The sequence below is a fragment of the Chenopodium quinoa genome, unplaced genomic scaffold (assembly GCF_001683475.1).
Source record: "Chenopodium quinoa cultivar QQ74 unplaced genomic scaffold, ASM168347v1, whole genome shotgun sequence".
In the NCBI taxonomy this organism is placed as follows: Eukaryota; Viridiplantae; Streptophyta; class Magnoliopsida; order Caryophyllales; family Amaranthaceae; genus Chenopodium; species Chenopodium quinoa.
Window position 1 is genome coordinate 4740720 of NW_018743292.1, and position 12450 is coordinate 4753169.

The 12450-nt window shown below is 36.1% G+C and overlaps 2 protein-coding genes across 2 annotated transcripts; one reads left to right on the forward strand and one right to left on the reverse strand.

Annotated features, from left to right (window-relative positions):
* Positions 1-516: 516 nt before the first annotated feature.
* On the reverse strand, positions 517-2513 carry LOC110735848 (GPI-anchored CFEM domain protein A-like). The gene is made up of 2 exons (XM_021916026.1): positions 2204-2513; positions 517-896 (listed from the first exon to the last, which is right to left on the reverse strand). The coding sequence occupies exons 1-2, from the start codon at positions 2511-2513 to the stop codon at positions 517-519; spliced, it is 690 nt and encodes a 229-aa protein (XP_021771718.1).
* Positions 2514-4184: 1671 nt separating this feature from the next.
* On the forward strand, positions 4185-10879 carry LOC110736560 (serine/threonine-protein kinase haspin homolog). The gene is made up of 14 exons (XM_021916803.1): positions 4185-5067; positions 5166-5273; positions 5446-5539; positions 6366-6916; positions 7707-7830; positions 8235-8344; positions 8955-9066; positions 9207-9299; positions 9387-9448; positions 9566-9696; positions 9768-9838; positions 9923-9975; positions 10109-10175; positions 10409-10879. The coding sequence occupies exons 1-14, from the start codon at positions 4898-4900 to the stop codon at positions 10532-10534; spliced, it is 1872 nt and encodes a 623-aa protein (XP_021772495.1). The 5' UTR covers positions 4185-4897; the 3' UTR covers positions 10535-10879.
* The last annotated feature ends 1571 nt before the right edge of the window (positions 10880-12450 follow it).

A 12450-nucleotide genomic window follows, 5' to 3' on the forward strand; every position in this document is an offset into this window, starting at 1 on the left:
TGCTAAGAAAGTACGTACCGTAGACATTTTTGCCACCGGAGCAAATGTTTCATTGTAATCGATCCCTTTTTCCCGATGATTACCAAACACCACAAGTCTTGCTTTTAATCTGAGCAACTTGCCTTCCTCATCTTTCTTCTCAGTATATACCCACTTACTACCAAGTGCTTTCTTTCCTTCTGGATGTTTTTCTAAACTCCATGTTCCTTGATCCTCGAGTACTTTGATTTCAGACGCCATAGGATCTCTCCATCTTGTATGTTGCATTGCTTCCTTGTATGATCTAGGAATTCGTGCCTCTGTCACTGCAGCAATGTAATTACTATGTTTTTTTGGAAAAACGATCATAATTAACAAAATATGTTATTGGATAGGGAGTACCTGAGAATGGTGATGTCGTGGATGAAGATGAGACTTTATTTTTCTGAATGGCATACGTGACGCAATCTCGCAATTTCGTTGAAGGAAATTTCACTCTCTTCCCCCGACCTAATTCCTCTTCACCCGTACCTATACTCACTCCTTCGCCCCCTTATCCTCGAGCTGCGTGGCCTGCTGTTTGGAGCTGAAATGCGGTTGACCGCTTGCAGTGGGATGGTGCTGATTCCTTGAGGTCGTGCCCTGCCTTGTGGGACTGCCTGAGGTCGTATCCTGCTTTTCTCCCGCTGGAAATCCAGCGTCTAAACCAGACGCAGCAGCTGCGATGTCCTGCGGGGTAGCTGTAGGCGTTGGTCGGCCTGCGGGCACTGGTTTTCCAATGGGCTGACCAGACGCACCATTCGCGGGATGCTGCGGGCTGCCTGAGGGCGCTGGTTCATCCCCACCAGCTTGCTCTCCTTGAATCTCCTCATACACTCCCACTAAGTCTCCACCATGCCACGCATCAAACTCGTCCCCTACTACAATTCATCCATATTCACAATTGTCGAATTCCCACTATTATCTTCTACAAACTCCCCAAATGGGTACACCCGTTCATGAAATTGCACATCTCGAGACACGAAGTACTCCTTTGTCTCTAAGTCAAATAGTTGCCACCCCTTTTTGCCAAATGCATATCCAAGAAACACACATTTCCTACTCCGAGACTCAAATTTATCTCCCTTACTTCGTTGATTGTGAGCATAACACAAACAACCAAGTACTCTAATAGAATCATACGATGGAATCTTCCCAAACAATATCTCATACAGAGTTTAATTTTGGATAACCGAACTCGGAGTTCGATTAATCAAATAACAAGCAGTCAAAGCACAATTTCCCCAAAATTTTATAGGTAATCGTCCCTGAAACCGCAAAGCACGAGCAACATGAGAATATGTTGATGTTTCCTCTCTACTCTCCCATTTTGTTGTGGGGTACCCACCCAAGAAGACTAAAAAATAATCCCATTTCGAACAAAATAGTCTTGAAGATGATTAAACTCGATACCATTATCACTCCGAACAATCTTAATAAGTCTATCAAATTGACGCTTAATTAAGGCAATAAAATTAAGAAATGTAGATTCAACCTCTGTTTTATTACGAATGAAATAAATCCATACACCTCTAGAATAATCATCAACAATTGTTAAAAAATACCTCGCCCCACACGACGAAGGCACCTTGTATGGACCCCATAAATCAATATGAACTAACTCAAATAAACTACTAGCATTATTTTCACTAAGAGAAAAGCTATCTCTAGTTTGTTTTGCATGTGGGCATACATCACAAACACTTTTATTTTTTCTAACTAAGTTACTCACAGGGGGAAGTAACTTTAACACTTTTTCCGATGGATGTCCCATACGTTGATGCCAAAGATCTACCTTACAATCCACTGCTAGCACCTTCATTTGCGGCACACCTCAGAAAAAATAAAGTCCATCTTCTCTCTCACCCACGCCAATCACCGTCCTTGTCAACTGGTCCTGAATAACACAAATTTTGTTAGTAAATTGAATTGTACATTGTAACTCATCGCTAAGTTTGAGTAACAGAAATAAGGTTACAATTCAAATTTGGCACAAATAAAACATTGTCAATCACCAAACCACCGTCTAAGGTGACCGAACTCAATTGATTCGCATTCACCGTTTGACCATCCAATAAACCAACCGGACAATTATGTATTGTCTTGACATTTCTCATGAGAGATATGTCATTAGTGACATGATTAGAAGCTCCCGTATCCACAATCCATAATAATTTGGCATTACCTTCCAACCGTGGCTTAAGAATATCAATGATTTGCTGTGCTTGTTTTGTTGAAACTCCTACAGGGCCTTGAGTGGGATTTGTTTGTGAGGATGATGCACTCCCAGAGCTGGAATTTGTCCCCTCTTGGACTGCATTAGCACGAGCAGCAGGAGGGGATCCACTTGACGAAGTATTCCCACGACCATAGCCTCCTTTACCGCCACGAGTACTAGAGTTGCCTCTACCACGACCCCTTCCTCTTTTCCGATTCTCATCCCATCCTTTCGGGAAACCAATGATCTGATAACACCCCTTCTTCCAATGCCCCATACGAATACAATGAGTGCAAAAAGGTCAGTCACCATCCCCCAATTCTTCTTTAGCGCGAGACTCCACCTTAAACGCCATGACATTTTCTTTTGGTTTCCCATCTCGAACTCGCAATCTCTCGGTATTAATCACCATTTGATATGCATTGTCAACTAGGGGAAATGATGATTGTGCTAATAATTGAGCACGGATTGCTTCATAGGGATCATCAAGTCCCATAAAAAAAATAATGGAGATAATCCTCCTCACGAATCTCCGTAACCTGCCTTGCAATGTTACACTTACATAAACCATATGAGCATTGCAGAACACGGCAATATTGCACCAATTCTTTCCAATTTTTTGACAAACGACCGAAATAATCAGTCACAGACTTAGAAGAAGCCTGTTTACATTCTCCTAACGATTGTTTCAACTGGCAAATACGAGTCCCACTCACCACACGTACAATATCTTTGCTTGAGATGCTTCCACAATTCACTAGCAATATCAAAGTCTTCAACCTGTGAACGTATGCCATCCTCAAGTGTGTTTGTAATCCATGAAACAAGCATGGAGTTTACAGCAACCTAATGCTTCTTCTTCACCATATCAGTCGGCTTTAATATGGAGCCATCAATGAAGCCAAACTTGAATTTTGCGATCATCGAATGACGAACCGCTTTAGCCCACTCATCATAGTTTGGTCCCTTCAATTTCACAGGGGCCATAACCACTCCCGGATGATCACTTGACCCTAGATAATAGTCTTAGTCAACCGGTGGTGGAGGTGGAGATTGATCGTCATCCTTCGCCATCTCTCACGGCCCTCTGTGTTTCCTCATGTAATTTTTTTTTTCAACCTAGACTCTTGATACCATGTCAAATTAGATTGAATGGCTTGACTTTCTCATTCACAAGTGAAGAATATATATGGTTACAAGAGATATTCTTAACCCTAACAAGATTAGGAATAAGATAGAATATTAACATAACTAGGAAATCTAAAAATATTATACAATATACCTAATTATTATCTTAACAGTGTACGTACTAGCATAATGCATCAATGCATGCTTTTGATTTTGATGCTCGAATGCATGTGAGTGCTTGTCATTTATCAAGAGAAACTACGTCATCTTACTTGAAGTGAGAATTGAATCCTTTGTATAGGGGCGGAAGGAGGGTCTCCTATTAGTGGACTAATCTTGATTCTCTCTTTGAAAGGATAAGTGGTAAGGTGGTGGTAGCATACTAGCATGACAATAATTAAGTACTCCATAGTTGAGTAGTTCGATAGAGTATTATTTAATTTTTTTTACTTAAATATTTTTGTTTTTATTGCCACAAAAACATTAATAAATGTTTTAAACATTTCTTAGAATATACAAGTATGTATCAATTCATGTAGGATGCATACATTAAATATACTCCTTACATTATTTCACATTGATTTGAATCCCTACCTTATAAAAAGTACAAGATTAATCTTATAAATAGAGTAATGTCACTCTATACTATATATTAAAAAGCGTTTCTAAACAATGGATTGTACAAGATTGGAACCCACAACCTTAAGTTTAAAAACTGAAGTGTTAGCCACTAAGCTATCACCATATTACGTATCATGCATTCTATCAAAATAAAATATAAATATGGATTTCAATTATTGAATTAATGCAGTAACTCGGGGCATCGTCCGGGCCTTAAAACTAGTTATACCTTTAAAATGTGCATTTACATGCCTACCCTCATTAATATGTACAAGTTTTTATTTTGCCTTCATTAAAATTAATTACCTATTTTTGTTTTTGCCTTCATTAACGTTAATTTTTTTTTTTTTTTTGTTAAATTTATTTAGAATAGTGTGCGGACATATATACCCCTATATAATTTGTTTACATATTTTAACTTATTAAGGTAACCAACAACTAAAAAAACTCTTCGAACAAGGCTAGTTATGCACACGTTATCCACCCTAATAATTTATAAAATTGTCAGGCAGAAGTTTAATGAGGTGCGTTCACCATCATTGTGAGTTTAAGTTTACATTTCAAGAACATTCATGCACCAATAGAGTTTAATCATTCAAAATCACAATGCGCACTGTAAAATCCGTAATCCGATTAAATCACTTGCCAAAACATTGTACTCCGTAAAAAAGTTTCGACTTCATCCACAAAAGCCCAATGTTAAGTCTTAACCCACAATCCAAAGCCCAACAAAATCCAACTCAAAACGTCATCGTATTACCTCTCCCGCCTCCATCTCCAATTTGAAATTTTCTCTCTCCTCCTTTTCCAGTTTCTCTCTGATTCTCCTTTCTCTCATTCAACTAACTCACTGAGTCACTCTTCTCGAAAATTGAACTTCTAAAATTAGGTTCAATTAACTTCACTTTAATCATGGGCTCAAACCCTAGAAGAGAGAGAAAATCCCCAATTCAAAACGATTTATGGAATGAAATTATAGCAGAAGATCAACATATTCTTAATCGTCAAAAACAACCTCAAATTGTCGTCACTTATCAGCGACACAAATCCGATGATGCTGCTGCTATAAAACCCTCTCGAAAGTTGGTTTTTTTTTTTCTTTGTAATTCAATTTTCGTATAATTTATCGCCATTTTTCCAGATTTTTAGGGTTTTTTTTGGGGGGGGTTGATTTTGATAGGTCGGGAAGCAGTAGTTCGAGGGAAGGAAGTCTCGCGAGTCGGGTGAGTTTCGTGGCGATTAATAATAACTCGCAACGAGTTAGTTGGAATCGTTCTCTTTCAACCAGGTTTTCTTCTTTGCCCATTAAAATCATTTCATATTTTTATATTGATGATAATTTTTTGGTATATTATTAATAATGTTATATTGTTCAAGTATATAGTGAACTAGGTATTATGATGGGTTTGATTTGATTTTCAATTTTTTGCTAAAATAGTGTTGATTGATGATTGTTGTAGAGGGAGGACAAGTATTGCGATTTTAGCAGTAGGGGATTACAAGGAGCAGCAGCAGAGGGCACCCAGGAGGAAACCTAGACCACCTCTTCCTAAGGTATGGATTTTTTGTTTCGTCTGTTGGTGTCGGCTAGCTTAGTTGGTTAATGTCTTGGCAGCGGTTGGTGGTACCAATATTGTGGAATTGAATCCCGTCTACATTTTTGCCCTTTTGTGGCTACCTATACACTAGATAAAAGTATGAATCTTTTCTTCCCCTTGCACTAACATAATATATCAGTAATTGGCTTGATTATGGGGGTATCTGATTGAGCAGTTTGACTGGTAATTTAGGGAGAAAAGATATCTCTTTATATTAACTTCTACATTTAGAGGCATTAGGTCACAAGAGGTCAAATATTGGGTGTTTTTATTTTGTAGTATGATGTTTAAGACTTTCAGTTCGTTAAATAACAGTCTAAGAGATTGTAGTTTATAAGCATTTTTTATTTTGAATATCTCTGTATATGTTGTATTATATATTTGTATCCCCTCCGTCTTCAAACATTTTTCTTACCTCTAATCATTGAGGACGTGACATGATTTTACTAATATATTAGTGAGACCATTCCTACACTCACCCTATCACTCAATGTATGTCGGCGTCTTAAATTGAATAGTCTAATGTTAAGTGAGTTAATTCATAGCCAGATAGCTTTGAAGGAAAAGAGAACACTTTTAACAAAAATCCCTTAATATCATATGTGATTATCATTTTCAGACAAAGGAAGTATTATAATGCTTGTGTGTAATCAAATTATCAAATTTTTATCATTATACTATATGTTTTCATCAATTCTTTCTGTTTCACACTCCCTCCCTTGTGTTAAATAAGAGAAAAAAAGGCTTTCATGATGATGGAGTTTTATTTTTTTGCCATTAAGGGAAAATTTACACAGGCCACGAATTTTGAGAAAGAGAGAGCATACTTCCAAGAAGTTGATGCAGATGAGTTGTTGGAAGAAAGTCCTTCACCTAAAAAAGTTGCTTGGGTGATGGGAATTCAACCTGACAATATAAGAGTGCCTCCACTCTGCTCAAGGCTCGAAAAGTGGCTACATGCTAAGAAGCAGCATGTAATTCCTTCCAGCACACTATCTACCATATTAAGAACTCCAGATGGGGGGGCACTGGAGCCTATTCCTTATAATAATGATGGGTTTGATTCCTCGTGTCTGAGAAAGTCTGAAGAATTTCGTCTGCGCAGTATATCTGGTTCACTCTCAGTGCAAGACATGCTCACACATTTAGGGAAGGGTCATATTGATCTTGAGCACCTAAAGGACAAGGACTTTGATGATATAGAATCTGAGATCAAGAAACTTTCTTTGGCATCGCGGCCTAGTTCTTTGGCTAATGAGGCTTTTTTGGCACTTCTGAAGGAATGCGAACAGTCAGCTCCTTCAACGTTGTTTGAAGTGTTCTCCAACCTCTGGTCAGTATTTTGTTGATTGTTGTCACTTTCCTCCATGTCATATAAGCTGCGAAACATGGGTAAAAAATTCTATCAAGATAGAAAAAAGGCAGGTAGAAAGATATCCTGCTGAACTGCCACAAAACTTGATTTACTTAGAGTCTGCCTCATGTAGACAGGATTATTTTCTTTGTGCTTTCTTAATTCAACTTACTTTTAGCTTAGCCATACACAATTCAACATGTCAGTATATCCTTTCTAACCAAATGTGATGAACTTAAAATTATGGAGTGCTAATGCTGTAAATGATTTATAATTGGCAAGAACGCATGGTAATTTAGAATCACTATGCAACCAAATTTTCAATGTTTCTAGGCACAATTTTCTTGTAGAGAAAGTATGACTTAAGTCAATGATTAAAACGGTATTAGATAATATAAGTAGTATGCTATTATTGATTGTTTTTTTACTTTAGTGGCTTAGGTGATGGAGGTAGTACTTCTCATACATGAGTTAATTGCTCGATACATCAGATTTTTTTTTATTTTTTTCCTCTTGTTATTGTAAAGGGCTGACTGTTGATGGGTGAGCACTGAGCACTTTCAAGCAACTATATCATTCTTCAAATTTAATCATCAGGACAAAATTTATTTCTGATTTATGTTATGAGTATCATATGCACCTGAAAGCCCATATTGTAAAGACAGGGCTTCTTCCACATTTCATCTTGCATTTCCTTGTGTTTTTGCCATGAATTCACAAGCATAGAATCCCTTTCTTCCCTAATGAGATTTGGAAATATGAAATCCAGTGATACAGGAAGTATCGTTAAGATTGGGGAAGGTACATTTGGAGAGGCTTTTATTGCTGGAAGTTCCGTTTGCAAAATTGTTCCTATTGATGGATTACTAAGAGTGAACGGTGAAATGCAAAAGGTACACTTTAAAGCAATATCTCTTATCGTTGTTTCGTGTTCCTTGCTCATTGTGCCTGAGTAGGTCATGCATTGGCATCAGACAACTATGAGCAGCAATCATAGGTAAAATGTTTCCTTGGCTTGTGCTTTAGAACATTCAGGATACTATTCTAGGCAATGAGACGAACTTAACCAGAATTTCTTATTCTTGTTGCAAAAAGCCTAAAAAACACATTAATCATGCTTTAGACAGCTGCTCACATTTGGTTCATCAGATTTTCTGCAAAATATGTTCAACTATCAAACCAACTTTTTTATAACTGGGTTATTCAGTACCTTATACATTTAAGGTAAAACTTTGAAATTGAATTATACTCCGTATATATTTGAAGATATGTATTCTTGTTTATGAATGCTTTACAGAGATCTATGGAGTTGCTGGAAGAAGTGATACTGTCACGGACACTTAATCGCTTAAGAGGGAGTGAGGTTCTATTTGATAATGCTACCACTACATTTATACAGACAAAAGTGTATGTTCAATTGAGAACTCACTTTTCTTTGGTTGTGCCACAATCTAGGAATTTCTGATTGCTCATTTTGGTATGAAACAGGTGCTCTTACTAAGTTTAAACTAGACTCCTTAGTCTAAGATGTTGTGCCCTAGTTTTGGAAATAGGAGATTTCTAGCTAATCATCTATTTACATTTTACACACACACACACGCATATAGTGCGAGTATTTGATACCATATTATGTTTAACTCAACTGATTGTTTCTAGCCAGCAAGCTTAGCAGTAGGGTTCTGTTGGAAAGTTGGAAGCAATAACTTAGAACAAATAAAAAGGAACAATAAATGCAGAAATAGGTAGAAAGACAACAGTTATAACTTCAACTTAAAAGGAGCTGGAAATTTGTAGATGACCAGTAGTTCACTAGTTCAACACAGCCTATGAATCTAATATTTTTAAGGCGTTGTTTGTGTAGTATAATTGCTAGCTTGCAACACTAATGAATAATCACTTACCGACTTATGTAGTATGTTCCAAGAACTTGTATGTGCAAAGATGCTAGATTTATGCTTTTGAGGATTGAATTTCTTTTAACAATCTTATAATAGGTTCTTAATTCTTTGTTTTTCAGTATTAAGGTTTGTCAAGGTCCTTATGATCCTGTTCTACTGAAAGCTTGGGAAAATTGGGATACAGAGCATGGCTCAGAGAATGACAATCCTAAGCAATTTCCTGAAAATCAGGTTTGTGTTCTTTGCAGTTCGATTTATAGAAGAGTATGTGCATAATGGGGATTTTTGACATTTGCATGCAGCTTTGCTAGACTTTCAGCTGCAATGTGCCATAAAATTGTCTACTTACTTGATCATTATCTTGTTTACAGTGTTATCTCGTTTCAATCCTTGAGCATGGTGGTACTGATCTTGAAAGTTTTGTTCTCTTAGACTTCAATGAAGCGCAGAGTTTGTTAGTTCAGGTATATAATGACTTTTGTACAATACTATTTTTTTATATTTCTTTTTAAATTTTTTGCTTAAAACGCTTTGGACACTATGAATTGCAGGTAACAGCTGCCCTGGCTGTTGCTGAAGCTGCTTTTGAATTTGAACACCGTGATCTGCACTGGTAAACTCTAAGAACATCTTGACATGTGAATATCTTCTAGTATATTTTTGTGCTACAGTTGAAGTCTATAAATTCTTTTTCTTTACCCCTTTTTTTTTTTTTTTTTTTCCTTCCTAGGGGAAACATTCTTTTAAGCAGAAGAGAGACTGCTGTGCTGCAGTTTACTCTTGAAGGAAGGACGACATCCATAAGAACACATGGGCTGTTGGTTTCCATAATAGATTTTACCCTTTCGAGGATCAATACAGGTAATTGTCTATGAACTCAACGCATTGCTGTATCTTTGGCAAATTGATTCACTGATATGCAATACACACAGGCAACACAATTCTCTATTTGAATCTATCCTCGGATCCCGAGCTTTTCGAAGGTCCCAAAGGAGATAAGCAAGTAAGAAAAATATTTAGAATCCAGTTCTGCCACTCGTTCCTATTAAAATGAATTTGTGATTGAATTCTCAATCGTCTTGCACAGGCAGAAACATATCGGAAAATGAGGGAGGTCACAGATGATTGCTGGGATGGAAGGTATATTTCCTTATTATGATTGATTCTTATTAATTACGTTGAATCTACTGTAGGGCTGGGAGTTTTATCAATAATCAGTTTCTATGAAAATGTTCAGTTGAATGCTTAATTTGATTGAAATTGCCGTTGGCAGTTTTCCAAAGACAAACGTATTATGGTTGCAGTATCTGGTGGATATATTGTTGCTGAAGAAATCATTTGTAAGTACTTAATCTACCTTGTTATATTATCTAATATATTGGTCAATGCCAACCATTTGCTTGGGCTTGAAGATGCATACGTAATCAATGTATGGATAGTTTATATTGCATCGATATATATGTCACCATCAGTTGAGCTAATTTGAATAAGTGCACGGTTAGTCCTTATTCATTCACTTGGCAGCTGAATTTCAAAATGGGAGACTAGATCATTCATGTTATTTTGTTTCCAGAAACGTTGTGGAAAAGATGAAAGAGAGTTACGATCCTTGAAGAAGCGATGGAACAGTTGCAATTCTGCAAAGGAAGCGCTCTCAGATCCTTTCTTCAGTGATATGCTTGTTGATCACGCAGCTTGAGGAAAAGCTCCTGGGGTACAAAAAAAAAAAAAAAAAAAAGGGTCATTGCTTCAGGCCTTTTTCCATAACAGCTTCAAATCATTATAAACACCGAGTAATTTTACTAAGAGAGGTGATTGTATGACAGTTCTCACCGCTTAGTGAGAAGACTGAGAAGCCTGTAAGGCTGTAAATGTTTGGGTCTTTTGTCAAGTTTGTACATGAATGTATGTATTTGTAATTTTGTACTGGAATGGTTTCATCTTTTTATCTGAATTCCTTTTATTTAAAACTTTAATGAAATCATTTTGACTGTAAAATGAATTTTGCAGTCCTTTAATGTAACCCTTGTTTTTCATCAGTTTTATACTACATGCTGCGCGTTCAATTGCTTATCAATGATGTTAAGGTTTCCTTAAGAGTTTATTTACTTACAGAGTATTCATATGATGCAGAGTAGGCAGTAATGATAATGGATTTATATGTAATTGGTAAAGAAATGATAATATTGAAACTATATCATTAAATACGCTTGTTTTCTTCTTGGAAAACACATCAACACAAAACACCTCTTACTAGTACGTACTAAACGATAATGAAAATTTAGGAAGAAAATGAGAAACGGTACTCGCCTACTAAATGGACCAGGGATAATCCTTTCTACAGTCTTAACATATTTGGCTGCTTTCCAATTTCAAAACTTGGCCATTAAATTATCCAAATAAAAAGAGCATAAATCCATATAGTCTCCATCATCCAAATCAGATTGCTTGGTCAAAAGAAAGAATACAGGATAAGTCCTAGAAATGCTTTTTAGTGGTGACATTGAACATGCATGGCATTGCCCAAAGTTTTTCCTTTTCATTCCCTGTTTCCCCCACCCACCCATCAAACTTATAAAGAAGGGATTAGATTTTACAACTTTGTGATGTATCCTGCTACCCATTTAATATATACCGCATTTCAATTAAAGATTCATTTATTTTAAAAGAAAATATAATTCAGGAAAACGTACACAATTGTAAATATAGGTTTTCTTTGTGTGTTTCTTTACACAAAAGATTACAAAGGAAAAGAAAATTGAGAGCGGAAGGAAGAAGATGGATGGGAGAAGAGGTAACGCAAATTAAGAATGAAAATAAAACATTCTTTTAAAAGGAGAATGTTTTTCACTCGTTAAAGGCTACAATAGAAATAATTCTCTTGAAGAAATATTTTCTGTCAAAACAAATAAAACCCAAGAGTTGATAAAGAATGTTAGGTTGAAGGTGCATTTCTTATCTAGCTTCCATGCCTCTCCCTTCAAATTAAAAAAAAAAAAAAAAGGGTTCTACAATAATAAACAATTTTGCCTAGCCTTCTCTATGTGTAGACAAAATTCAGTTGGTACATGATAACCATAATATCCCAAAAGTTTAATAATACATTAATACTTCCATCTCATGCATGTATGATGGAAGTAACAAGATATAAGAAAGCAAGATAATTATCAACTTGTTAAAAAACAAATAAGTTGATGAGACTCAAAACTAATCTAGCTCCAAATAAAGTATCACATCCTCACGTGCACTAAGAAACCAAGATTATTCTGGTATAAAAGTAACTTATTAGTGGGTGATTATCTGTTAATCACATCTTAATCTTTTTTTTGGGTCTAATAATAACTCTGATGCAAAGACTCCCTTTGTTTTTGGGTCTAAATTATTATCATCTAAAAATAATTAGCTCGCTTAATTGTGTTTGCTTGATTAAGCCATCTTTTGGCCTTACTTTCTGGCTTTGTAGAAGTCTTTTTGACAATTAATGAAAGTAAAACATTTTTTTAGATAAAACTTTTTCTTAAAGAAGATTTGGCCACTTGTAATTCTTGGTGCATATGCATGGAGCAGTGTAACTTTGCGCCAAAAAATAAAAATAAAAATAAAAATAAATGAACA